The following is a 25,360-nucleotide window of genomic DNA, read 5'->3' as shown; positions in this document are numbered from 1 at the left end:
TCAAAAAGGCCAAAGCCCTTCGTTATTTCTTCCTGACTGACACGTAGAACTACTTTGGGAGTTGGGTGAAGAATGAGATACCTGTCAATCAACCGAGCATTGCAGATTTCATCATGTGCAGCCTAAGAATAACGCTTATGAAAATCGAACTAGCGTCTGACTGAAGCAAACATGGCACACCCTTTCCAGATTCAAATCAATGTTCGGTAACCCACATAACTGGGTCCGAGATGAAGTTGGGTTTAAAAAACATAAAATGCACAGATTTTATGTAGCCCAAAGGCATACGACTGGAACCTAAATCATAGTTCAAGGCATTCGGTGAAGTGAACATAGTTCACCGAGCCCAGTTAGACTTCGTGTTCAAATCCAGATAGCTCTGCTGCATTCGCAGCCAAATCCTTTTAGTTGAGATCCAAATACGCCTTGTCGGATAGTGCAGACAATCAACCCGAATCCAAATCTCTGGTACTACTATATAAGAACGAAACTCGGCGCTGTATCCTAAGAAAGAGGAAGAAGAAAGAAAGCAAAGGCCGGGGAGCGAAATTTTTCCACCGAGTCGCTTGCCTGTCTTCCAAGTCATCCACCATGGTTCTCGAGGTGAGTAAATAGATAAGATTTGGGGTTTTCATGGTTCTTTCTTTTCGCTTTTTCGCCTTTACTTATTCATCGTAGTCTTGATTTTGAAGTTCGGATGATGAGATCTTCTGTTTCTTGATGAGCAGGCTACTATGATCTGCATTGACAATTCTGAGTGGATGAGGAACGGTGATTACTCTCCCACTCGATTTCAGGCGCAGGCCGAAGCGGTTAATCTGATCTGTGGGGCGAAAACACAGGTACCAACCTCCCCTCTTTTCTTCTCGTTTCACCATTCCCCTATCTTCTTGTCACTTGATTTTGGGTCCTCGTTCTCTGACGGGTTTATGATTGATCCAAGAGGATTCTTTCTTGTTATGGTAGCTGAAAGCAGGAGCTAGGACGTTGCTTAGCATGTGACCCGGATATGAATTTCTATGATTATTGATGGGTTCTTTTCTAGGGTTTTGTTTGATCATTGTGGTTTTGTGGTGCAGTCTAATCCGGAGAACACAGTGGGGGTGTTAACGATGGCCGGGAAAGGCGTCCGCGTTCTTGTTACACCCACCAGCGATTTCGGAAAGATTTTGGCGTGTATGCACGGTAAGCTTGCAAAACAAGGTGAACACAGGCTTGGTAGCCATTTGATTTGCTTCTTGGGGTTCTAACCGTTACATTCTTCTCCTCCTCTTCTTCATTTCTCTACCATTTTAATCAATTTGTCGACCTTTCCATAAAGCAAAGCGAAACAAAAAATCTGCACCGGGGGAAAAAAGGTGCGATAGACTTACCTACCTCTGATCAACCTCATAACATTAGGGACCGCCAAATATTCATCTGAGTAGTTCTTCTGTTTGGTGTCTGATAACCGTGACATAGGCAACGGCACAAGAATCTGTTTCACGCTGTAATTTTGTCTGGAAACTTTAATTGTAATGATAATTCTTTTACTGGTCTGAGGCAGGAGGAGAAACTATTTTTTAGATGACAAAAAAAAAAAGGATGGCGGAATCATGTGTGAGGGTTCTGAACTAATTATTGTGTTCTAACTAGTGATGATTAGTCTACTCTCATAGAGTCAGTAGTGGCCAAAAAATAGTTGCTGACTTTGCTAATAGAGTGTAACAAGTATTGGTTTCCGCCTTTCTTATCATATACCTGTTCGGCAACTTCCTGCCTGCACGTTGTGTGCTTTCCAAGCAACTGATGAGTGATGACTCATCTATTGCATGTATGTGGTATAGTAGTAATGTACTATTGTTGGTAGTCTGGTGCTGCTGTTGCATACTAAGATATTGATTCATATGTGGTCCTCATGGAAAACCAAGTTGCCAAAGGAAAGTTGGTCTATTATTGTTCATGTGTCTCCAGCATGTGATTGAGTTCTGGTAAGTTATTTACAGTGAGTTCCAAATGTGTGTGTATGTTACTTATATTTCATTGTTCTTGTGATTTGCAATGTATAGTTTTTCTTTATTATTATTACTAGGCCCAATTTGAGTAAGTCATGGTTTTTAACTCAATTGCATCAGCTAAATGCTTATGTGGACTTCATTGCTTTCAAACGGGCTCCTTCATTTGTTAGTACTCCTACAAACTGTAAAAAGACCCTTAGATTTCACGTTTGGTGCATGCCTTTAAAGACCCTACAAGGCCTACACAATTTTGACTGAAGATATACATTTAAAGGTGTAACTTTTGCCACTAAATTTGAATGATTGGTCACTTCATCTTTGCAGGTCTGGAGATTGGTGGTGAAATGAATCTGACTTCTGGAATTCAAGTGGCTCAACTAGCACTTAAACATCGCCAGAACAAAAAGCAGCAACAGCGAATCATAGTATTTGCTGGAAGGTGTGTGTAACTAACATAATTTGACATACCATGAAAAGTTTTTTGTATTCATTTTCTGCTTGAAATTCTGTGGCTGTAGTCCAATTAAGCATGATAAAAAAGTCTTGGAGGCAATTGGAAAGAAGTTGAAAAAGAATAGTGTTGCTCTTGATATAGTCGACTTTGGTGAAGAGGATGACGGAAAGCCGGAAAAGCTGGAGGCCCTTCTTGCTGCAGTAAATAATAATGATAGCAGCCACATTGTACATGTTCCTTCTGGTCCTAGCGCACTTTCTGATGTTCTCATAAGGTGAATTATTTGTTGTTTCCCTTGTATTTTTTGAATTTCCCATATTTGCCCATGTTATGTTGATAGTTGAAATTTGTGCACATCACGTGGTTACAGCACCCCTATATTCACCGGAGATGGTGAAGGAGGAAGTGGATTTGCAGCGGCAGCTGCTGCTGCAGCTGCAGGAGGGGTGTCTAGCTTTGATTTTGGTGTGGATCCTAACCTAGATCCTGAGTTGGCACTTGCTCTTCGTGTGTCAATGGAGGAGGAGAGGGCAAGACAAGAAGCTGCTGCTAAGAGAGCTGCAGAAGAAGCTGCTAGACAAGAAAAAGGTACAGAGCAGGCATCAAGCTCTCAAGATGCGGTTATGGCTGAAGCAGCTGGCAGTTCTGATCCAGTTGCGGAGAAGAAGGGGCCTGAACTTATGGTTTGTCTTTAACTCTATTCCTGTGTCCTGGTTTACTTCTTTAAAAGACTTGGGAGCCATCCTGATATGTGTTCATTCATTTGCTGATAATCTGAAACAATTGTTGTCTCCAGTATTTTGCAACAAGCCATATCATTCAGATGCTAATTGTAGTTGTGCATAGCAGGATGAAGAGACTGCCTTGCTAGAACAAGCTCTTGCAATGTCAATGGATGATCCACGTTCAGGTCAGACTGGTTCTGCTTCAGGTGGTGATACAATAATGTCAGACACGACTCCAGAAGATCCAGACATTGCCCTTGGTGAGTTTTTTCCTTTTTCTTTTTTTGTTAATGTATAAATGTGCATATGTGCATGTACATGGTATATGTTGTGAACATAGTATGCCTGCTAAGGCTATTTATGCTTGACTATCTGAAGTTTCAGTGTTCACTAAAGATACTGGGCTTCTCCCTTTCATTCCTCCAATTTTATGATAGTCTACAAAAGGAAAAAGGCAGCAATAACTTATTGTTTTTCCTGTTCACAAAGCGGCATTCTGAATATAGGTCTAGCTTTTTGAGGTGATGTCCTCATGCACACAAACCTTTTGACTTAAAAATATTCAGGTCGGAAGGGTTTTTTTTTTTTTTTTTGTGTGTTGGGGGGGGTGGGTTTGCACCTCTCCCCTGGATCTCAGCTCCGCAGGAGGGGTGATGGCGGGAAGAGGTGATGGCAAGCCCTTTGCTGTCCTCTCTCTCTCTCCCTCCCTCCCGTGATCTTTCAACAAAGGGCTTGCTAAAACACCAAAAAGGAACCCTCCGCCAGCATTGAGGGTTTTAGAATCGAAACCTTCGGCCATCAGAGGTTTTCAAAGGGTTGAAACCCTCTCTTTCTAGCAAGAAAAAAGAGGGATTCAAACCCCTCTGTTTCTGGTTCACACATAGTGGGAGAGGGGGATATATATATATATATAGAGAGAGAGAGAGAGGAGTGCGAACCACCAGTGCTCCGTCGGTTGTTCGGCCATCGGATGCGCTCCACCGCCGCTCCTCTTGCTAGTCGGATGGCTGTACCCCACACACACACACACACACACACAGAGAGAGAGAGAGAGAGCCTATGAAATGAAAACCCAACTAAAGTTAAAACCAAACATGGCTTCTTTAACATTGGATTTTAAAATCTTCTGATCTTAGATCCGAGGATTCGAAATCAACCCTCGGATCTTAGATCCGAGGGCATCAAACTTAACCCAATGCCTCAAAAGTCATAACCCAATGCCTCAAAAGTCACAACCCACGATGGAGAAAAATATCATATTTGTAAAGTACTATTGTCTCTATTGATGTTTGACATTAGAATATTAACATGTTCATTCTTTATCGTTGCAAAATTCAACAAGCGCACTTTTCCTTTGGATAAGTAAATCATTTTCTCGCTGTTGTGAGTTTGTGCCTGTCTAGATTTACTTTTCTGGTTCTCTCACTGATACCATATTACATAGCAGATTGAAGTAAATTACAACCCTAAAAAAAAGAATTTCTTTTTTGCCAAAAATCATAAAATTACATTATCAGTTCAAGAAGAAACCTTCTGCTGTTCTTCAGTGACTCGTAAAAATTGAAAAAACATTACTTGTTTGGAAAAGGATGTTCATAATTGCAACTTGTGGGGAAGCTAGACTGGCTGCTTTGCCTTTGATGGGTGTCTTGCTTTATCCTTTTCGATTTTCAAGTTGAAAGCACAAATATGACAAATAAAGCCTTAGTGGATATTTTTGTAGCCATATGTTCTACCACTCATAACCTTTTGTGACTTTGTCCAACTTATTTTCATTTTGAGTGAATAAGCATGATATCTTCAATTTCATCTGGAATATGTGAAAGCCTTTGAGCATAGCAAAACAGGTTTTTTTCCCTTTCAAAGCCCTTGAGCAGAAAATACCATTTTCATTTCAAATGATATTTTTCCTTACCATCTTTCATGTTTTCATATTAACGAGAAGATCATTGGGTTCTACTGTCGTTGTCTTAATTTAAAAAATAAGTATCATTATCTGTAATTGCCTGACTAAGTGATCTTTTCTTTGTGTAGCACTACAAATGTCTATGCAGGATACTGCAAAAGATTCTTCTACACAATCTGAGATGAGCAAGGTCTTGGGCGACCAAAATTTCCTCTCTTCCATTATTGACTCGGTAAGGAATCCAACTTCCAAGTTTCAATTTAGTTTGGAAGGTGTTCTTTCTTATCATGAGTGTTTGTTGATGCAGCTTCCTGGAGTTAATCGTGATGATTCTTCAATAAAGGACTTGCTGGCATCTCTTCAGGGAAAACCAGAGGTGGGTTGATATACTGTTGTATCTGAAACTTAAACTTCCGCATACTATGGTGTTGGGGACCTTCGATTATGCAGGGCATTTCCTGCATGTTACATGAGAGAGAGGGGGAGAGGCAGAGATGCATGAAAGCATCAGCATCTGGAGGGCTGCACATAAAAACTCCAGAGGTTCTGCCAGAGAAAGAGGGGACACACACACATGCATACGTACCCAGCCAGCCATCTAATCAGGATCACCTAGCCATCTAATCAGGACAGTCTGATCCATCATGATGGACAGCTATGTTACACTTACATAGGTACGGGTATGAGTACAACAATTTTAGAAAACATTGGGACGGCAGATATATATTATATATATTTATAAACTTCAAAAAAATAAAATTAAAGCAAAATTCATATTCATCACATCATTAAGACAATGTTTAATAGTTAAGTAAACAAACAAGCAACATAAATACAGTAGAAAAACATATATGAATTTAAGACTTTTAAGTTGAAGACAGAACGATGAAGGCATAACGAGATTATGCAAAAATTAACAACAGCATGGGCAGGAGGGCAAATGGCCTAAGCAAGAGGGCAACAAGCCTAACTTACGTAAAACTTAACAATAAAGATTAATGGTATTTACAGTATCACACAAGCATAACCTAAACAAGAGGGAAAATCATCGAAGGAAGATTTGCCTTATGCCGAACGACGACAGCAGATATTACACAAGCATAACCTATGGAGAACGGCAGCAGAAGATTTTGAAGGACCAGCAAAAGAAGATTTTGAAGAACAACACTAAGGCAGATTTTAAGGAAACAGCTGAACTAGTAAACATAAACCATGAATCTAGTAACAAAGGCAACACAAAAAAAGGGGAAACAGCATCACAACAAACATAATCAGAAAAAAGAAGGGTGAAAGAGCATATGGAAAACAAAAAGGGGGACAATACAAAAACCCTAAAAAACGTCAAATGAAAAAATAAAATCTTATGCTGTCGGCGACGCTGAAGATTGCCGCTGGCAGCGATAGCGACTGCATCTGCTGGCTGGCGAAGCTCCCCACTGCCGATTGTGGACCTGTGGCATGCTGAAGAACAGGTGGAGAGAGTTAGATGCATTGGGTAAGTTTTTATTTTTTTAATATGGTTTGGATCGGTTTTGACTTTCCACGTAGTGGTTTTGCTGTACTTGGGATACCGGTACAGGTACACTGTGGCACTGCCCTTCCCCACATACCGCTGTGACATAGATGGACGGTTAAAAGAAAAACAAAAAAAAAAAGTAATGGGTATTTTCGTCTTCTAGTATAAGTTTGCACCTTTTTCTCCTTATTTTTGTCTTAATCATCCATCCATCAGCTTCAGATGGATGGCCTTGGTTAGATGGCTGAGTGACTCGGGATAGCCAGAGTCATCATTCATTCACTCACTCTTTCTCTCTCTCTCTCTCTCTATATATATATATATATATATATATATATATATATATATGTATGTATATGTATATATGTAAGGAGAAAAAGTTGTGAATTTGCATTGGTTGACTAAAATCCCTAACTTCTTTTCCTCATCCTTTTTTTCCCAACCATTCATTTGAATTAAATCAAATGCCCAGATTATTCCTGATGGATCTAGCAGTTACTATTTCTCTCTCTCTCCTTCCCCCCCCCCTCCCCCCCCCCCCCCCCCCCCCGCGCCCACAAACAAAAAAAAAGCTCGACTTCGTCATACTTTACACTTTTGGCTTGATTTTAACTGGTTTGTTGAATGTGTTGACTTGAATTGGTCAACTCATTCACAGGCCTTGTAAGGGGTAGGCTCACCTCAACTCAAGCTTATACAAATGACAGTTGAGGGTTTGGTCCTCTGATTGTTGTCAGAGATGAACGCTTCCATACCACAAACAGATACTCTTTGCAAAATCTTGAATGTGTTTTGCCTTGTCATTATGTCAGGTCAGTTTGTAAACCCAGTTAAAAGAATGTTTGCATGCTCTTCTTACCACTGACAAGGTCCATTTGGCTGGCTTCCATATTGTTTAGCTGACCACCTTTAAACTTTGCAAAATTAAGATACACCAAAAGAATAAAAAAAGCAAGATGATTAGTTTGTTCCTCATTCTTTTCTTATTCAAATTGAATGTTTGAACCTTTGCCTCGCTGCCATGTCAAGTCTGATATGAAGCTTTGTTCCTAAAAGTGGATTCTTGTATCCATAATTTGGTCTCCACATTTAGGATCAAGGACTTTCAAATGCCGACATGAGATCCAACCCAGAAGCATCCAACTCTTGTTTTTTCTCCATTTTAAGTGCAATATATTGTTCATGTTTTTATATAATGGAACTTCAGGTTGTTTTAAAGTGTAGCACAGTAGCTGTTTTTGGAATTAAATAACATTTTTTAAGTAACCAAACTTGGTTTTATCTAGGTAACAGAAACATATAATTTGTGGAGTCTGGAGCAATGGGATAATTCCTAAATCTCTTTTGTTGGTATAGAATATTGGTTCATCACTTGCTCTTTTAGAGGCACGTATTTTTTTTTTTTTTAAATATGCTAATGAATTTTATGTGGTTAGACTTTGGGGATTGGTACGTGTGATTTTATGTGATTGATTGTATAAACGTACTGAGTTTGATATGTGTTCTTGATTGTATAAGTACACTATCTTATGCTTGGACATATCTAACTTTTTTGTGGTATATGCAGAAAATTTACTGAAAATACTGTGCAACGTTTGCTTTTATTTGTTCTGCTACATAGTTTTCTGGTTTGTAGTCTGACCTACATCCACATTTCTTAGGAGAAGAAAGAAGAGGAAGAGAAGAAAGAAGAGGAGAAGAAAGAAGGGGAGGGTTCAAAGGATGCTGGCAATTGATTACTTCTTGGTCCATATTTCTTTTGATACTTTTGTGGAGGTGCAGGTGATTGTTTGCACTAGCTATTAAAAATGTGGTGTATCTTCTCCATGTGACCTTTCATTTGCCCCTTGCAAATGCTGCATTATTCAGTCTGTGCTGCTTTTGCTGTTGCTACCTTCCGTATTTTGGTTTCTTTTGCTCTGGGGAGGTGCTTTCTAGCCTTGTGTCAGTCAGAAATTTATTTTCTCTTTTCTTCTCATAATCTTTTTTGATTGTTAATATGGGAAAAGATTTTTTTTTAACTGTACCAAGCACAATAGTTCCTTTCGGCGTATTATGGTACATTTCATCCTACTGAATGTTGTTGGTAAAGGGGTCCTTATAGTGCTGCACTGTTGATTCTTAGTTTTCAATTGCTATTTTGGAGGAAATTTGATTTCGACTGTACCATTGTAGCCTTACCTTTGCAGTTGCTCATTGTTACACAAAATCAGGCCAGGGTTCTTTTGGTGATCTTGATCTTAACTCTTAACTCTTAAGTACGTTTTGTAGTTTAGAGCAATTAGTCGGTGGTGATTATCTACGTCTTGTACTTCATTCAAAATTGGTGACTTTTCTTTGCGTCTCATGGATTCATGGTAACATCTGGACATCTGACATGACACAATAGATGATCGTCATTCTGTGGGAACTGGAATAAGATGATCTACGTTCATGTCCGTGCAAGAGAATGCCAAATGTGCACACTCTTCCTGATATGGAAACAGCAGGTTTTAGAGTTCTCTGTTCTGATGATTGTGTGACCAGGCATGTGGTTTACGGCACTCGTGACTTTTATTTTGTCTTTACATACAGTTCCCCGGTTTTTATGAGCTTTTCAGGTACTTTTTGTCAAGGTTGCTTTTCTCAGGAAGATGTCAAAAATTCAAAAAATAAAAAACAAATGACTAGGAAAATATTTACCTTTTGCGCTTTAATAATTTCCTTGCAGATGTATTTACATTGTTCTAAATATCTTCAGAATTTTTAAAAATAAACAGAAAAATGGAAGCATACAATAAAAGTAAAAAAAAAAAAATACATGTTATCATCTCTTCTGGCCCTTGGGTCAACTCTGGGAAGATTTGTGTTACTCCATGTTATATTTATTGGGAGAATTCTTTGAGTCATGCACATTGCAATTCACTCGCATTAGTTTCCATTTCTTGTCATGTTACCCTCCTTTTTGCATCTGGTAATGATTTTGTACTCATCATCTGCTTTGTACAACATAGTGGCAGAGCACTGATTACAAGGTGAATATATCGTGGACATCTGGCTGGCTTCAGAATTGAGCTTCATTGGTGCTTCAAACATCGGCGTCAGCTTTTTTTCTTTGGTGGTTGTTCCATTTAGGAGGTATCCTTAGATTCAGGACTAGCCCCCTTTTGTTTGAAATGTATCTACCATAGTCACAACTCACAAATGCCGTCAAACTTCTTTTGGAAGGGGAAAATCTCGTGAGAATCTATCCAGATGCTGTGAAAAACTAGAAGCTTTTTGACTTTATGTATTTGTTTGCAAGTGCGGCCTGCGTAACTATTAAGATTTGGCTGCGTTTTTTCTCTTTTCTTTATTAATACAGGTTTCAACTTTCATGTGCCAGTTGATCATGAAAAGTTTATATCTCGAGAATCCCTCTTGTTTATGTTATTTTTGTCGAGTTTAACATTATTCATGTGATTTAGACGGTTGATAACTATGTAGACTCACGTACCTTGTGGCGGCTATCATTTGCCTTAGGGGTGTCAATAAATCCGATTTGGATCGGATATTTTATTGAACTGTTTCTGTTTCTAAAAATCTGGATATGAAAAAGTTTTAATATTTGGATAAAAAAGTTAGATCTGATTAAGATTTAATAAATGACATTTAATAAAATTGGAATATGATGCTCTTTACATTTAAAAATTCAGTTCGGTTTAGAATTTTGATTCTAACATGACTGAAAATTGAATTTGGATTTGGATATGATCTTGTTTTGTTTACATTGGAAATCCAAATTTAAATTTGAACGTGTTCAAAGCATATACGGTTGAGGGTAATATCTTAACCGTATCTGAATTGAGTCTGATCGCTTGTCGTTCCTAATTTGAGAAGTTGCATTTTTTCATCTTTTTCTAAAGCTTTCGTACTTTTTCTGTCCCTATTAGTATGCTGGGTTGAGGTCTCCTGTCAGATTGTTTCAAGAAGCATAATCTAAACAGGAAGATTTTGCTGGCATAGCTAGGTGGGCCTGCTTAGGACCGTCAAGTCCTAGAGGGGAAGGGAGAGAGGTGACCTCCGCAATAGCCGGTGGTGGCAGGTAAATTGAACCAATTGATCGAAGTTCCTCGATTAGAGGTCTGCCCAACCTCAGCCATTTATCTTAAAAATAATAAAGTAACCTTTAAATTTACCAACCTATAGTGGCATATAGACAAATTAAACACGTCAAATATTGTCTTCAAACTAATGGATTTATGAAGTCATTATTTGCAAGAACTACTGTGAGGTGAAATATATTTTTACTTGTACCCTGTTTCCGTCAAAGATGAAACTTTTCTTGTTCAGCTTGCTGGGCTTCTTTAAAAATTTCCCGGTCTTATTTAAAAATTTTGTGACGGTCAATGTGATTCAGAAGCGGAACTGAATTCAATAAGGTTATTTGGCTTGCAGTACATCCGTTCATTTAAAGTTCTTTCAAACAGGGGTCTCACAAACTAACCTTCGGTTAGGGTCATTCTCTCAGTCTTGGTCAATTGTGCAATCTATCATTAAAATAAATGGCTGGGGTTCATTCAACCATTCTCAGTCTCGGTTGATTGTTGTCATCTACCATCAAAATGAATGGTGGGGCCTCTTTGAGGAAGTACGAACAACCATCCCTTTGTTTGCATAGTATTAGCAGACACTCTAAATATGCAAAGCCATTTTACGTGTGATGTGCCTTGGCGATACATTATGCATATGTTTCAAATGTTATACGCAATCTGATAAAATCTCACGATCGTCAAATTTTTCTTTAACAGTGCAACTGAGATTTCCTTTTCCTTTGGACTATAGGAGTGTCTAAATTTGAACGAGACACATCATCAACCAAAAGAAGAGAGTGATAGATGCAATCAAATTCCTGACATCAACACCAAGCCACCTTCTACGTTGTGCGAACAATCTCCGGCTGACCAACTATTGCATGATGATGGTCCGCAACACCATTGAAAAGAATGTGGGCAATGCAAAATGTCTATTGTCAACCAGCCAGTGGTTAATGACTTTTCAATCAATTTAAGGTGCTTCAAAATTTCAAGCTTCAACAAATAGATTGATTAGACAGTCCCCAAATTCAAGTTTGAATATGCGAAACCACTGTCTATTGCCAACTCAAACTTAAACATTTAGCAGAAAATGAATGTTCACTATTTAGCAAGGAGAGAAATAAGTACCTCTACCTAGCCAAACTCAGCTACCTATTTCTCAAATGTTGGAATCAAACATGCTCAAGTTTCCTATTGCCAACTCAAACTTAAACATTTAGCAGAAAAGGAATGTTCATTATTTAGCAAGGAGAGAAATAAGTACATCTACCTAGCCAAACTCAGCCACCTATTTCTGAAATCTTGGAATCGAACATGCTCAAGTGCCCCTTCTGTTAATGAAGCATTCTTCCAAACATAAAGTTCATAAGGCTAATCAAAACTTTGGTAAGAGAACAATGTGAAGAAAAAAAATCCCATAATTAAAAACAACAAAACTGATTTTTTGCTAGGTTAATCACATGAACGTGTATCACAAGAGAGAGAGAGAGAGAGAGAGAGAGAGAGAGCACCTTCAACCATTCAACCAGTGCACCATTAGTAGTTCCAGTTCCTATCTCCAGAAACCTAAAACTAATGAAAACAGATATCCACTACTAACCGGAACAGCATGACTTATGACGATTAAACCATAACTCACGATTGACATGCTGACCACTTAGATGCAACGCTGCTGTCATAGATATTCAGTCAAGCAACCTACAAACAAAAGCAATGTATGATGTGCAATTTAAAGATTATATCAAAATGTGACACAACCAACATAGCCATGAACTTAACAGATTTTATTTATCAAAAGATTCGAGTAAAGACACTGAAAAATGAAAACGAAGCAACTAAGACAACAAAGCTCCTAAACAAGTATGCAACCTATGTCACAATGAAAGTGAAAACTAAACATGACAAGCACTATGCTGGAAAACCACTAAAGCAAAAAATAAAAGAAGAAGACTGGCCAACTATAAAATCAAACCAAAAATTGCCCAACTCAACAAAACTAAAACAATCTAACAAAACCAGAATATGATCCTACTGACAACAAATCAAACAAATGACCTTAACCTATGTTGGATAAGTACAATACCTAACTAAAGCATCTATTCAACTAACATGACACAAGAAGAAACTGAGTACTAACTTGGTCTAAAACCATGAAGGTCCTGGGGACATAAAACCCATGCAACTTTGACAGATAGAAGTTTTTCAAAGATGCCACAGTTCAAAATCGACTGGTTCGACAAGAGATAAGAGGTTCTTCATGTTTGTGCTATCAGAATTGGATAAAGTAATTCACGTTACTTTTATAAGGAAACCAAGAAATGCAATAAAGCAGAACATGTTTAACATGAAGTACACATTTATGTGCAGAGAAATCACTGAAAAATAAAGAAAACATGGATTTAAGCACATCCCAACCCCATATAAACAAACATGTTACTCATGCCTGATACCCTACATCTGGCTTTTGGAGACACACAGCTTCCTTCACATCAAGAGCATGAAGACATTTTCGTCCATTTTGAATAGAAGCTAACAATGTGAGACAGTGAGAGATCTATCATGACTCATGAATCATGTAATACACCAAATGACTAGTTTTAAGTAAATGCAGATAAAACAATTAAATTCTTGTAAAACTGCTTGCTATACCACAATCAATCAATCATATAATTCCACAGTATGTCAAGCACTTGAACAGTAGATGTTATCAAGCTGATACAACGGTAAACATATCCAGGGAAGGGAAAAGACAAAGTAATCTAAAGCAAGTACCTTCACTGCGATGCTAGCATGGGCAAGAAGAGGAAGTAGGTTGGGATGACTCAAAAGGGATGAAACACGTAGTTTTTGCCTCACCAACTCTAGTTCCTCCCCTGAATGGATCAAAATCTTCATTGCATACCTGCCATTGTCTAACGAACGACAAAGTTGAGAAAATGAATGTGATGGCCTCTTTGTTATACGGGCGAAATTATTAGTCATGTATACATAAAGGTAAAGCAGAAAAATAAAAGTAATTAAAATCATACTCTACTCAGTGGGACGGTGCATCACTGAATGAAAGGTAACTACTGACAGGCATTACTATGTTATATATGCTTGGCAAATCAACTGATGATGAACCTCCATCAATATCCTACGTGATCTTCGGAAACCTGAATCATGAATGCTGAAAAAGGAAACCAACATGGCATAGTCAAGGAAGTTAGGAACCATGGCATCGGCATAGATTCCCGGCAAGGTCGCTGAAGAAATCCTCAAAAGGACCCGAGGCAACGAAAGGCTGCTCGCTGGAAACATCTGGTCGGCTACCGTCTACCAGCTACATGCTACAGCCTACCCAGTACCCACGGGCACAGGCCCACAGCAGAGAGAAAGGAGAGAGAGAGAGAGAGAGAGCAAGAAAGAGAGATAACCTGATAATCACGGTCACGGAACAGGTCATCTTGTCGCCTGATCTTCCAGCCGAAGTTGCCGGACGACCCCGTCGACCGGCTCAGGCTGTGAAAAGTAATTTGAATATAATCAGGCTGCGAAAAGTAGATTTACCATGGTAAGCAGAATTGCAGATTTCCCTCGTAAAATGTCTTGATGGGGCGTTCAGACCGGACGGACCACAGACCTTTTCAATGGCACACTTTATGAGGGACACCGATTCCCATAACACTTTTCCCACAGTTTTCCATCATATTCTGCAGCGATTATAGCGAGAAGGATCTCACACGACTCCGCCTTCCTTTTCTCTGAATTTCCAGAGACAGAGAGGCCCGCACCTCCTTCCTTTTACTTTTTCCACAAGCATGGACTTCCTTCTTTTTATAATGCATCAATTTGGTTGAAGAGAAGAAACTTTTTCCCTCTAAAAAAAAAAGGGGGACTTTTGCAGGTATAATAAAAAGTTGCATCCCGAGAGTTGGCCTTTTTCTTCCTTTTTCAAAAGAATGGGTTCAAATTGACTAGCCCGGCGCAGGAAAAAGTGAGAGGCAGAGTGAAAAGAAAAGCTCTGAATTTCTTACTCCAATGACATTTTTGCTTTTAAAATGTGGCTAGATTTGATCAATGGCTTGATGTTCAGATATCCATATGTTTCATGGCATCAATAGTAATCCACCAAATCATAAAAAACTATCTTGGCAGAACCAAATTACTGTTTTTTGGTGTTACTGATATGCACAAATTACAATTGGGCATGGGGAAGCATGTCGAATCTTTTAAATGGCACTGTCAAGATATATAAGAACGATGGAAAGATTTGTGAATTAGTTAAATATTAAGAATATATCAACTAATTATTATAAGTCATCCTATCAACTTGACTAAGGGTTTACAATGTACAGAATATGAATTATTTCTCAAATCCATGTTGCAGGTGCGAGTGTGCATTCATCTATGCACCTGTACACCTTCCCCTATAAGATCTGTGGTTGATACTAAAGTTGAGCCAATAATTTACTTTGGGCACCAGAATGCAAAATCCGACACCTTCACTCCAAGTTGAACTCTGATCATGTCTTTTATCCTAATACTTGAGGTGGTCCTAACCACGTAAAGCATTATCTTGGATGTCATTCTCATTAAGAAAAAGAAGAACTAATTTAATTAGTGCATGTGGGTGGTCCTTCTATGGATCATTTTTTCGCAAAGAAGTATCCAGTTCCTCCAAGTTCCTGTTTTTATCTTGGGATCCAATGAAATTCGGAGATGCCGAAAGCAGTCTCTACATCCTCACACCTCCTGCTAATGAATTTTCACACAACTCATAAACCGCAGATTGTCAACGGTTAGCATGTTTTAGTGGTACGAAAATAATTCAATGTTTGTTGCATTCATTCTATTTAATCGGAAAGTATTTTCATTGTTCAACTCTTGACCTTCTTTTAACTTAAGGTCTTCAATCTTACTCTTCCGGACCGACTATGCCTGGCCCGGCAAGCCAGCAATAAAAGATGTTGTTTGGTCAACTTCAAAATTTTTCGAAAAGCATGTGGGATCCAATCAAATGGTAAGTCAAGCAAAAAGAAATGCATTTGAAATGTGAAGTGTAGTGGTGCATAGACAAAGCATATAAGTGCATCTTGATAATGTGTCCCTCGAAACGTGTAGGTCCATCATTGGGGAATTAAACTTCTCTTAAAAAAATATTTGGTACTATTGAAAATTAATGCATGGAAATATTTGATATTTTAATGGACTTTCCAATTTTGTTTTGGTTTGATATTGGGTCTTTTTTTTGTTTTTTTTTTTTAAGGTACGAGTGAGTGGTTCATTTCACTGCCTTTAATAGAGGCCACTACCCCTTGTGTCCTCTACCTTGAGGGTAGACATAACATACTTTAGAATTTTTATGGTTTATAGGAGAAGCGCACTCGAACACTCGAACATGATAGCGATCACTCCAAGACTTGAACACAACTATAGTCCCTATAAAAAAAACCAACTACCTTGCTGCCATGTGCGCTAAAGCACCTTGGGGTATAATGGGCATCCGCCTCATGTAACTTTAAACATGCGATTCCAAAGTGCATACATGCTTCTACAATGCTCAATAATTTAGCCCACCATAAACAAAAATTCGAAGCTTCACTACATTCTGTTTTATAAAACAATCATGACACAAGATTCATTCCTCTAGATAAACTGCCAAAACCCACATATTTGGATTAAGCCTGGTAGGTTTTTCATATGATCAGCTACTAATTACTTCCTCTACCTTCAATACTACTACGTACCAAATATTTTCCCCATTAACTACGCAATTGATGGTGAAGCACTTTGCTACGAAGTTTTTTAAATTTGTTCGTGCTTGACAACAAAACATCGTCCATATATGCTTCCAAAGATTTGGTACTTCCATCATTAGTAGGACTCATCCAATCATTCTCATTCAATTAATCGTGGTCAAACAGCACCTCCAACGATTTTCTCACTTGGGCCTTTGATATATATATATATATATATATATATATATATATATATATATATATATATATATATAAACAAGAAGGGGCGTTTAGAAAAGGCTCCTCTATATATAACACTCGGGTCAGCCATCCTATAAAGCAAGTAAACTTTAAGAAAAGCAAAGGAAGAAGGAAGCCTGCTCTGTGATTTCTTCCATGGCATTGGCATTCAGAATGGTACAGGTTTATTGTTATTGTTGCCGTTCACTTTCAATTTGGAGACAATATGTCTCGTTAATCGAGATGCCCACCTGTTCATTTCTAACAAAAGGGTCTCCTTTTTCCTGCTTTCTGGTTCACAAGAGAAACATTGGGCTGCCGATCTCTGATGAGTGCAAGAATATGTTCACGGAGCTCAAGAAGAAGAAGGCGCACAAGTTCATCGTTTTCAAGATCGACGAGCACTCGAAGCTGGTGATGGTCGACCAGGTCGGCGGATCCGCTGCAAGTTATGAAGAACTCGCCGCGTCTCTTCCGAGCGACGATTGCCGATATGCCGTCTTCGATTTCGACTTTGTCACGATTGACAATTTCCCGATGAGCAAGATCTTCTTGATCACCTGGTAACGTTATGATCCTTGGCACTATAATTCTGAGATAGGTTGACTCGGTTGCGCCACTATGCAAAGTGGGTATGCTCGAGTCGATCGATCTAATGACTGTGTCTTCGATTCCACCGTTACACAAGCATAGTATAATAATTCCACGGTGAGAGGACGATGAATAGTATTTCTTTCATATATCTATATATAATATCATTGTTTTCGTTTACTATGAATATCTCCTACTTTTAATGTTAAGTAATTTTTTCTGATTCATCATATTATTCATAAGCTCATGTATGGCCAGTTATCAACAAGATCATCGATAAAGAAATTAAAGGACGATGAGGTGCTTTGAAATGATGGGTAAATCTTATCCATGTATAGTAAATCTTATTTCATCCTTAACAAGAGGTCTGTCTGATCTTTCTGGGGAAATTTCATGCAACACTGGGGAATTTCTGTGTCTTGTTAGGAGAAAACAAACATTTAAAATTGACAATGAAAAGCTTAAAAATCATCATATATGCGAGGCATATAGATCAAACAAGTTTATCCTTTTTCTCGAAGTTAAATATATGTCGAACTTCTCGTTCCGAATGCTGACTGATTCCGGCAACTTAATTCAAATGATTCACGAGATCTTTTCCGTGCAGGTCCCCAAGTGCTTCAAAAATAAGAGCGAAGATGTTGTATGCAACTTTCAAGGATGGCTTGAGGAGGGCTCTAGAGGGGATTCATTATGAGCTACAGGCGACCGACCCAACCGAGATGGGGATTGAGGTTATCAAAGACAAAGCAAAATAGAGCCATTCGTCTCTCATTCCCATGTTAGCTTACACACACGCTCCTAATTGTAGTGCTGCTAATTAAACTGAAAATATCTCTGTAAATCACCAATATGTACATATACATGAGAGAAAAAGTAAGTGAGTGGTGATTGGCTACTCAAAATCACCGAGAGAACCGTCTCATTCTTTGTAATAGATGGTTGAGAGAAAAACAAACAAAATATATATATATATATATATATATATATATATATATATAAACATGACATGTTATGTTGTTTGAGAGTGGAGACCATGGTCAGCCTTTGCGAGGCGCTGTCCCCATGAATAAATTATATGATGGATCTTTTTCTTTTTCGCATTAAACCGGGATGGTGAAAGTGTCAAGATCAAACCCCACCAGTAGCATCAAGACCTCCTCGGCAGCTTTCCAGACAGGTCACGTTGAATCGAGACTGGGTCGCCGGAGTTTGATCAACAACATGCGTCCCTCCTCTTTTGTCATGTTCCGATGAAGGCAAAACCAGTGGCCACCCAAGATTTTAACCTTGTCAAGAACCTGCCTTGACTTAATTACTTCTCTCTATCTCCATATCTTAACGTCTTGGCAATTTTTTATGATTGTTATGTTTCATACTGGCGGACAAAAACATGGATCTGCCAAATCTTTGGTGGTTCTTGCTTACCATTTTCATGACCTTTATTGTCCGAAAACTCAAGGAAGCCGAAGCCCTTTCTCTCTCTTATTTTTGGGGTATTGGGCTGCGTCGAAATATGAATAGAGAGTAGAACTCCCATCAACTAAGATTGTGGTGCATCTACCGAAGAATGTCATGGATCCGTATATGAAACAATTGGGTCTTGCCCATCCTCGTATTAGTATATACGTAGTACCATACATGTCTGAGTTCAGTAAGAGTCCGAACAGTTTGAGCAGATCCGTATCCAGCAAGGGCAGAAAAGTAACCATCAAGATGTGGACCATGTGATGTCAAGGATCTATCTGCATGGCCTTAGTAATTACTTTGGTTACTCTTTTGTGGTCCATGATAGCGTCGATTCATTATTGTCGCCATCTTCTTCTTCTCAACCATTCTAATTATTTGCCTATCTGAAAGCCAGTATGTCACGTGCCGATTTTTTTTTTTTATTTATTCTTTTCCGCTTTCTTATTCTACCAAAGTCTATGAACTTGTTCATGAATAAAAATGATTGAACCAATCAAACTTAGGGCATGTATGAATGGTGGAGAAAATAATACAATGCGTCTTAGAGCTTTTTGTTGAATCCAAATGGCACTTCTCATGACATCAGCTCCGTGTAAGCAGCTGCCCACACCTAGCTCTGTCACCGGGCGGCGGCGGGTGTGTCTTGATCTTCCTTACCCCCACCCCTACAAAATTTATCTTAAGAAGGAGGTTCGCGGACTTGAAACTGCTCCGCTTGTTCAATAACAAACTAAACTAAAGCAAGCTTCACTCAAAAAGGCCGGTGTTAAAGTAAATGTACTCAGTTTATAAAATTATGCCGAGAGGAGTGAAGGATCTATAGACGACACTTGCTTAATTCACTTTTTAGTTAGTGCTACTCTTCTATATAGCAAAAGTGGGCAAAAGTGGCATGGCAGGAACAACATTCAAGTTGAAAGCTGTACGATAGAACCACCTAGATTCCGAGGTAAGTTGGCTTGAACTTGACTCGCCTAAGCTAAGCTCGCTTGTGAACCGTGATTCGCCCATTAAATAGTCAATCTGAACCACTACTTCGACTACATGAGCCAACTCAATTATGCATAACTTTCTTCGATCTCGACAAAGCTCACGTATGTATCCTCAAATTCAAACGAAAACTATAAACTAATGTCACATATATGTAATAGTGGTTTTGTTGCCAAGCTCAACTCTTTGTCTCGTTAAACATTGAAGCAAAGAGACACCACAGCTTGAGCTGGTTCAAGCGTGTATTATTGGCTTCTGCTCAGCCTAGGCTTGCTGATTTAGACAAAGCTTTGACATTGAAGAAGCTTCGATCTCATCTCGTTCCACAGAATGAGCCAAACTTGAAAACCCTGGGTTTATTTATGGCGAGAGAAGATCATGAGGTTACTCCGGTATTGACTATTCCTTTGCTTTTTTTTACTCCGCCATTAGAAGTAAAATAGACGAAGTTGCCAAAGGAGTACCTGTGCAATTGTACTCTTTGGTGCAATTAATTGTATTAAAAGAAGAGCCTGAGCTAGGCCGAGGTTGGCAGTAAGGATGCAGACAGATCGAGCAAAGCATTTCTAGTCATTCTTTTCTGTACTATAAATCTGATTCTTACCGGCTCCCTATGTACTTACTTAGCTGTGGCCACCCATACCTTCATCTATTCTATACCGTTTGTGGGTATGAAAAAGATTTGCCGCATTAATGGTGAAAGTACTTGTTAAACGGGCCTCTCTATTAACTTAATATATTCCATTCACCCTCTTCTTCGTAAATCCAAGGACCATATTGTAGGGACAAATCGTCAGGGACTTTTTGTTCCTTCTAAACATCAAGAGGACCCGGGCCGGTAGCTAATCAATCACGTCAAACCTAGCGCCAGCTAATGAAAAAGGTTAAGATTTTGAGACGTAAGAGATTTGAAGTCTCGAGAAGGATATGATTTTTTTCTTATTTTCTTTTGATAACTCGCCTAGTTACAACAAAAAAGACGGGCTATTAAATCCCTAACGCTCAAAGCCGATGGCTTTGAGTCCGAACCCGTTAGCGAAGTAGACGGGGCTCTCACTGTTAGACCTAACAAAAGCAATTAATGAGAGTGAGTTGCAAGTTGCCAAACGCACGGCTCCGCTTAAAGGTCCGAACTTATTCTAATCGATTCATTTATTCCATTCCAATCGACAAAGTACAGCTTAAATTTCCTCCTCCTGTTGTTGTTAATCATTTATAAATAAATGCCAAGTCGGAGATTCGGACAATCCACGCAGTGCTTTTCTCCCAGTCACATCACATCACAACGCAAGGGCCCGTCTCCCGCGTCCTAAGATTTTTAATTCCGAGGGCGATAGAGACCAGTTTTTCCGAGACTTTGAGTCCCATCGGTCCACCACCCGAGTGGGCAGTCGGCCCCATCGGGGTCCTAGCTCCACTGCCTCCATCCCAACTTGTCTCGTCAATTCCTCCATCCACTTCTAAGCTTCAAATATGTTCATCCGTTCTTATGGTTGTCATTTATGAGATTGGCGATGAGTTGAAATAAGTTTAAGGTGGCATAATTTAATTGGTGGGACTTGGGAGTTTGTTTTATGTGAACTAAATTACATGCATTTAACAATATGTTTTTTCAGTTTAACAAGCAAAAAGGAGCTTAGTTTGAATCAATAGAAGTTGTTCAAGCGCCTATTCATGGCAGGTGGAGCACGACAAAAATACATTTAACAGTACTGCAAAAAGTTTAAAAAAAAAAAAAAAAGGCCAAAATGCAGTCGGCGTGAGTTGATGTTCTCCTCATAAATTCTTCTCAAGTGCCAATCTTTTTTTTTTTTTTTCACTTGAGGATCCACGATGTCCATTAATAATTGGGAATATTATTAATGTACATAATGTGGAGCCCCATAGGAGGAGAATTAGATTCTTCTACCGAGTCCCTCTCATGCTCTCTTTTGGCTGCCTCAATCCACAGGGGAATCATTAAATGGATCCCATCTGGTTGGACACGCAGTCCGGACCCGAGATTCAAATCCGAACAAAGAAATGCGACCCAAATCCAAATTAAAGAGCATCGGTTGGGCTCCGCACTGACGTAAGCGGCCCTTTTCGGGCCCCACTAAAAACGGACACGTGGCTGGCAGGGGATATGCGGGCCCCATGGTCAGAAAAAGAAGAGACTTGTGGCCCGTAGAAGGCCGACAAGCAGGGTGGGGAAGGGACAGCTGTCAGTCGGCTCCACAACGTCACTTCGTGCACTCACCGGTCAGGGTACGACTCCGGGCCCCACCCACCCCCTTCCGTACCGGCCTTTGACAGTTTCTTGCTCACCTTTTTATTTAGTTAATAATTTTTTATTGCGATAATTCAGTACATTAAAGGATAAACATGATTACTTATTGGTTAATGATAGTATTGGCCCGTGGTTGGATGGCTTAAGCGCAGGTGATATTATAATGGTGGGGATCATACTCTACTCTGGACCGAACTATCAATGTCCGTATTTAAGTATATAATATATTTCTGGGAATGTGCTTTGGTCAGACTTTATTGTTTGTTTAGTATTTTAATGAAAGAGCTTCGGAGGGTTGTCATTTATGTGGAGGTCGCTGTGTCACACCGAAAAGTTCCATCTTCCTCGTTTTCCTCTCGTTAAATATTTTCCTTCTGCAAGGAATAGTTAAAATAATTTCTTCCCCGCATTAATTACTCCATGACATTGAATGCCCTGCACGAAAGCCCATGTAAAACCTTTCTCTCTCTCTGTGTATATATATATATAGTCTAGAGAGAGAAACGGAGTAAACAATTGTTGATCAAAAACCTAATACAATGGGGGTCTTTTGCAAGGAAAATATATGGGCAGACAAGTATGGATAGTTTAATATGGCAAGAAATTGACTCTAGGAAGCAAAAAGAATTTATCTTGATCATTGACATGGAGCAAGTGGCAACGCTCATAAATGACACTCATTGAAGAAAGTTATGGTTCTATCGATTCTTCCCCTTTTCATTTAAAGCCTAACTTTCACCTTTTTTCCTTCTTCTTTTTGTTTTTAAATGTCAATAGAGCTACCGAGCCCAAGTGGGTCGATCATGTATATGCATATATATATATATATGGAAGTCAATAATTTGATACTAAACCTCCTAAATGGACAATATGGGTGCAATTTTCTTCACAGTTCAAGTGAGTTGGAAGCAATCCCTTCCTATCTTTTTAGGATTCAAGGCTGTTTTTAGGTGTCTCATTATATTTCAAAGATATTATACAGGAACTGAAATGAAATTTATTATTCATTTTTAGTATTTTTAAATGATTTTAGCATTCTTAACTTATAAAATTGTTCTTATATATTATTTTCATTCTTCTTTGTGTAAATATACTAATATCCTTATGCCAATGCACAGTTGATTAGATTAGCCCACATGATTCGATTTTCAATTTTTCCCATCGCACTCTTCAGCTCTTGGAAGAATGTAACAACTTAAAAAAAGGGAAAAAGCAAAAGCAAAAGAAGTTGGACTCAAACACCTTTCCACTATCTTCTCTTTCACACCACACTACAATGCTAAAGTCTCGAACTCATCTTAGTTAGGGTAAACTTTTCTCCAATTCCATGGTTAATACCACGTTCTTGGAAGAGAAACATGCTTTTCAGCTCCTCCTCCTCCTTTTCAAAGGGGGTTTAATCACCCTTTGATTGCTGTCATTAGGCTAAGGTTGGCCATTGAAGCAATATTCCACTAAAGCTGACCCACCACCCCCTTGCACCCTTTTTAAGCAACAAAATTTGTGGCCTTGGGACATTGTTGACCTACTCTCCTCTCCTCTCCTCTGCTCTTTTTTAAAGGTGTCCTCTCCCCCAGAGCAAAAAAAATTGCCCTACTGCTACTTTCATAATATATATGTGTATATATATATATGGAGAGAGAGAGAGAAGGGTGATCAAATCAAATATCTAGCTAGAACATTTTATATTGGTTGGTAATAAACTAATTCAAATGATCGAAGCATATTAAAAAAAAAATGATACGAGTTGATGTCAAACTAATTCAAACGAAATAAATATATTAAGAAATGACACTTCTTTTCGAAATCAAATGCTTGCCTTTTCAATGCTGACGGCTTGTCTCCATTTCACATAATTGGACTTTTTTTTTGTTATTTTCTCTAAAGTAGGAAACGCACTTTTTGCCATAGAGTCATTTGGCAAGTTAAAAAAATGTCATAGCTTCTAAGAATGTCTTAATCCAGGCTAATGACACTTAGTGTAAGCAATATTATTTACCCAACATTATAACAATCTAGGCATAACAAATTAGTGCCTATGAACCAATCTTATCTCCTATCGCTCTGTTGGTAGAACCTTCGATTTCATTTTCATTTTCGTCATTTAAAAACATATATATATATATATATATATATATATATATATATATATATATATATATATATATATATATATATATATAGTTCGTTTGAAAATGTGAACCGACAAGTACGTCGGCACTATGGGCCACTGAAAGTGATGGTGGCTTGACGGGGCCATGTTAGATCTGGCTGCTTGCGCACAAGATGAAGACCGATTAACCGCTGTTGGGTTTGGGTTAATGGCAGTTTGACCATTGACTTTGACGTTTAGTGACTCATCGTGGGACATTCCATGGTCGTGCCAGCCACAAAAGCCATGCCTACCCTCCTTCCCTTTCTTGCCAGCTCTATTGCCCTTATTAAACTACCTCCTCCCATGGAATATATATATATATATATATAACGAAAGAGAGGTTTTCCTGTTGAATGCTCTATGGTTTGTGTTATATGATTAGAAAGAAAAAAAAAAAAAAAAACCTAAAAACTGGACACATAGGGTCCACATGTTATGGACATGCACCGAGGCTGGTCTGCCTTACTGATGTTGAGCCAATTGAAGTTTGTCTAGGCGAAAACAATAATATAATTCCCTTACAGGAACGGGTCTGGTCTGGTCCATCTCAATCATTGATTACATAGAACGAAACGGTGCACGGTTGGTTGACTGACCCATTTTTTTCTATATGCATCATTCTTGAAGTCTAGATTTGCGATTGGATCTACACGTGTAAAGTCGGATCCAAAATTTGAAAGAGAAAGTCAATCAATCATAGTGTCAGATCTAAGATCCACCTTGTCCGATAAGTCCAGTTCTATTCATGCAACAACATAAGAACATAACATCCAAATTGATGATCTAAGGCCTTCATGCCCATAACTGGGTCAACTACGTTGCACCTCAGAGGTAAGACATATTTTATTATTTAAATCATGGGCCGCTTAGCACTTCCTAGTTTATCTTTTTCTAAATCACTACTACTATTTTTTATTAAAATGCTGGAAAGTTATTTTCTAAGCAAAAGATTGTTACGAAAAGAGTTAAAAAGGACGTCAAACAAGTGCAACATAAAAGACCATGCTGACGGCGTGATTAAGTCACTATAAAAGCCTGAATAAAACCTAGAATTAAGTTTATCATAACAAAAAGGCTTTTTAAAATATATCTGTAACTGCATTCAAACATGTACTAGGAATGTTAATATATCCTATTTGATATTCAATCGAACCGTTTCGACATATAGAAAAAAAAAAAATTAATATACTAAATCATGTCACATTTGGATTTAGATTTAGATTGAATTTGGATTTAAATAAATATCTCATATCAAACACTCTTCGATTTTGA

At 38.6% G+C, this 25,360-nt stretch overlaps 2 protein-coding genes and 1 long non-coding RNA gene across 10 annotated transcripts; 2 read left to right on the top strand and 1 right to left on the bottom strand.

Moving 5' to 3' along the window:
• Positions 1 to 487: 487 nt before the first annotated feature.
• On the top strand, positions 488 to 10,004 carry LOC116260540 (26S proteasome non-ATPase regulatory subunit 4 homolog). 4 transcript variants are annotated; one of them, XM_050079588.1, is made up of 11 exons: positions 488 to 603; positions 729 to 842; positions 1,080 to 1,185; positions 2,322 to 2,436; positions 2,516 to 2,725; positions 2,822 to 3,134; positions 3,301 to 3,436; positions 5,211 to 5,314; positions 5,390 to 5,458; positions 8,263 to 8,380; positions 9,598 to 10,004. In XM_050079588.1, exons 1-10 carry the CDS (start codon positions 592 to 594, stop codon positions 8,332 to 8,334), a joined length of 1,251 nt encoding a protein of 416 aa, XP_049935545.1. In that variant the 5' UTR covers positions 488 to 591; the 3' UTR covers positions 8,335 to 8,380; positions 9,598 to 10,004. The 4 variants fall into 4 exon arrangements, with proteins under 4 accessions (XP_049935545.1, XP_049935544.1, XP_049935543.1 ...); XM_050079587.1 differs by having other exon boundaries at positions 9,592 to 10,004; XM_050079586.1 differs by having other exon boundaries at positions 8,260 to 8,380.
• Positions 10,005 to 11,394: 1,390 nt separating this feature from the next.
• LOC116261102 (uncharacterized) lies at positions 11,395 to 14,440 on the bottom strand. Of its 4 annotated transcripts, none has more exons than XR_007574305.1 (4): positions 14,276 to 14,440; positions 14,070 to 14,183; positions 13,426 to 13,822; positions 11,395 to 12,351 (listed from the first exon to the last, which is right to left on the bottom strand). It is a non-coding gene; the product is annotated as an uncharacterized LOC116261102 (long non-coding RNA). The 4 variants fall into 4 exon arrangements; XR_004174240.2 differs by having other exon boundaries at positions 14,070 to 14,154; XR_004174241.2 differs by having other exon boundaries at positions 13,426 to 14,183.
• A 2,316-nt stretch (positions 14,441 to 16,756) lies between these two features.
• LOC116261233 (actin-depolymerizing factor 5-like) lies at positions 16,757 to 18,038 on the top strand. 2 transcript variants are annotated; one of them, XM_031639902.2, is made up of 3 exons: positions 16,757 to 16,790; positions 16,917 to 17,176; positions 17,812 to 18,038. In XM_031639902.2, exons 1-3 carry the CDS (start codon positions 16,770 to 16,772, stop codon positions 17,960 to 17,962), a joined length of 432 nt encoding a protein of 143 aa, XP_031495762.1. In that variant the 5' UTR covers positions 16,757 to 16,769; the 3' UTR covers positions 17,963 to 18,038. The 2 variants fall into 2 exon arrangements, with proteins under 2 accessions (XP_031495762.1, XP_031495760.1); XM_031639900.2 differs by having other exon boundaries at positions 16,775 to 17,176.
• The last annotated feature ends 7,322 nt before the right edge of the window (positions 18,039 to 25,360 follow it).

This window comes from Nymphaea colorata, chromosome 9 (genome assembly GCF_008831285.2).
Source record: "Nymphaea colorata isolate Beijing-Zhang1983 chromosome 9, ASM883128v2, whole genome shotgun sequence".
In the NCBI taxonomy this organism is placed as follows: Eukaryota; Viridiplantae; Streptophyta; class Magnoliopsida; order Nymphaeales; family Nymphaeaceae; genus Nymphaea; species Nymphaea colorata.
This window is presented reverse-complemented; position numbering and strand designations above follow the sequence as displayed.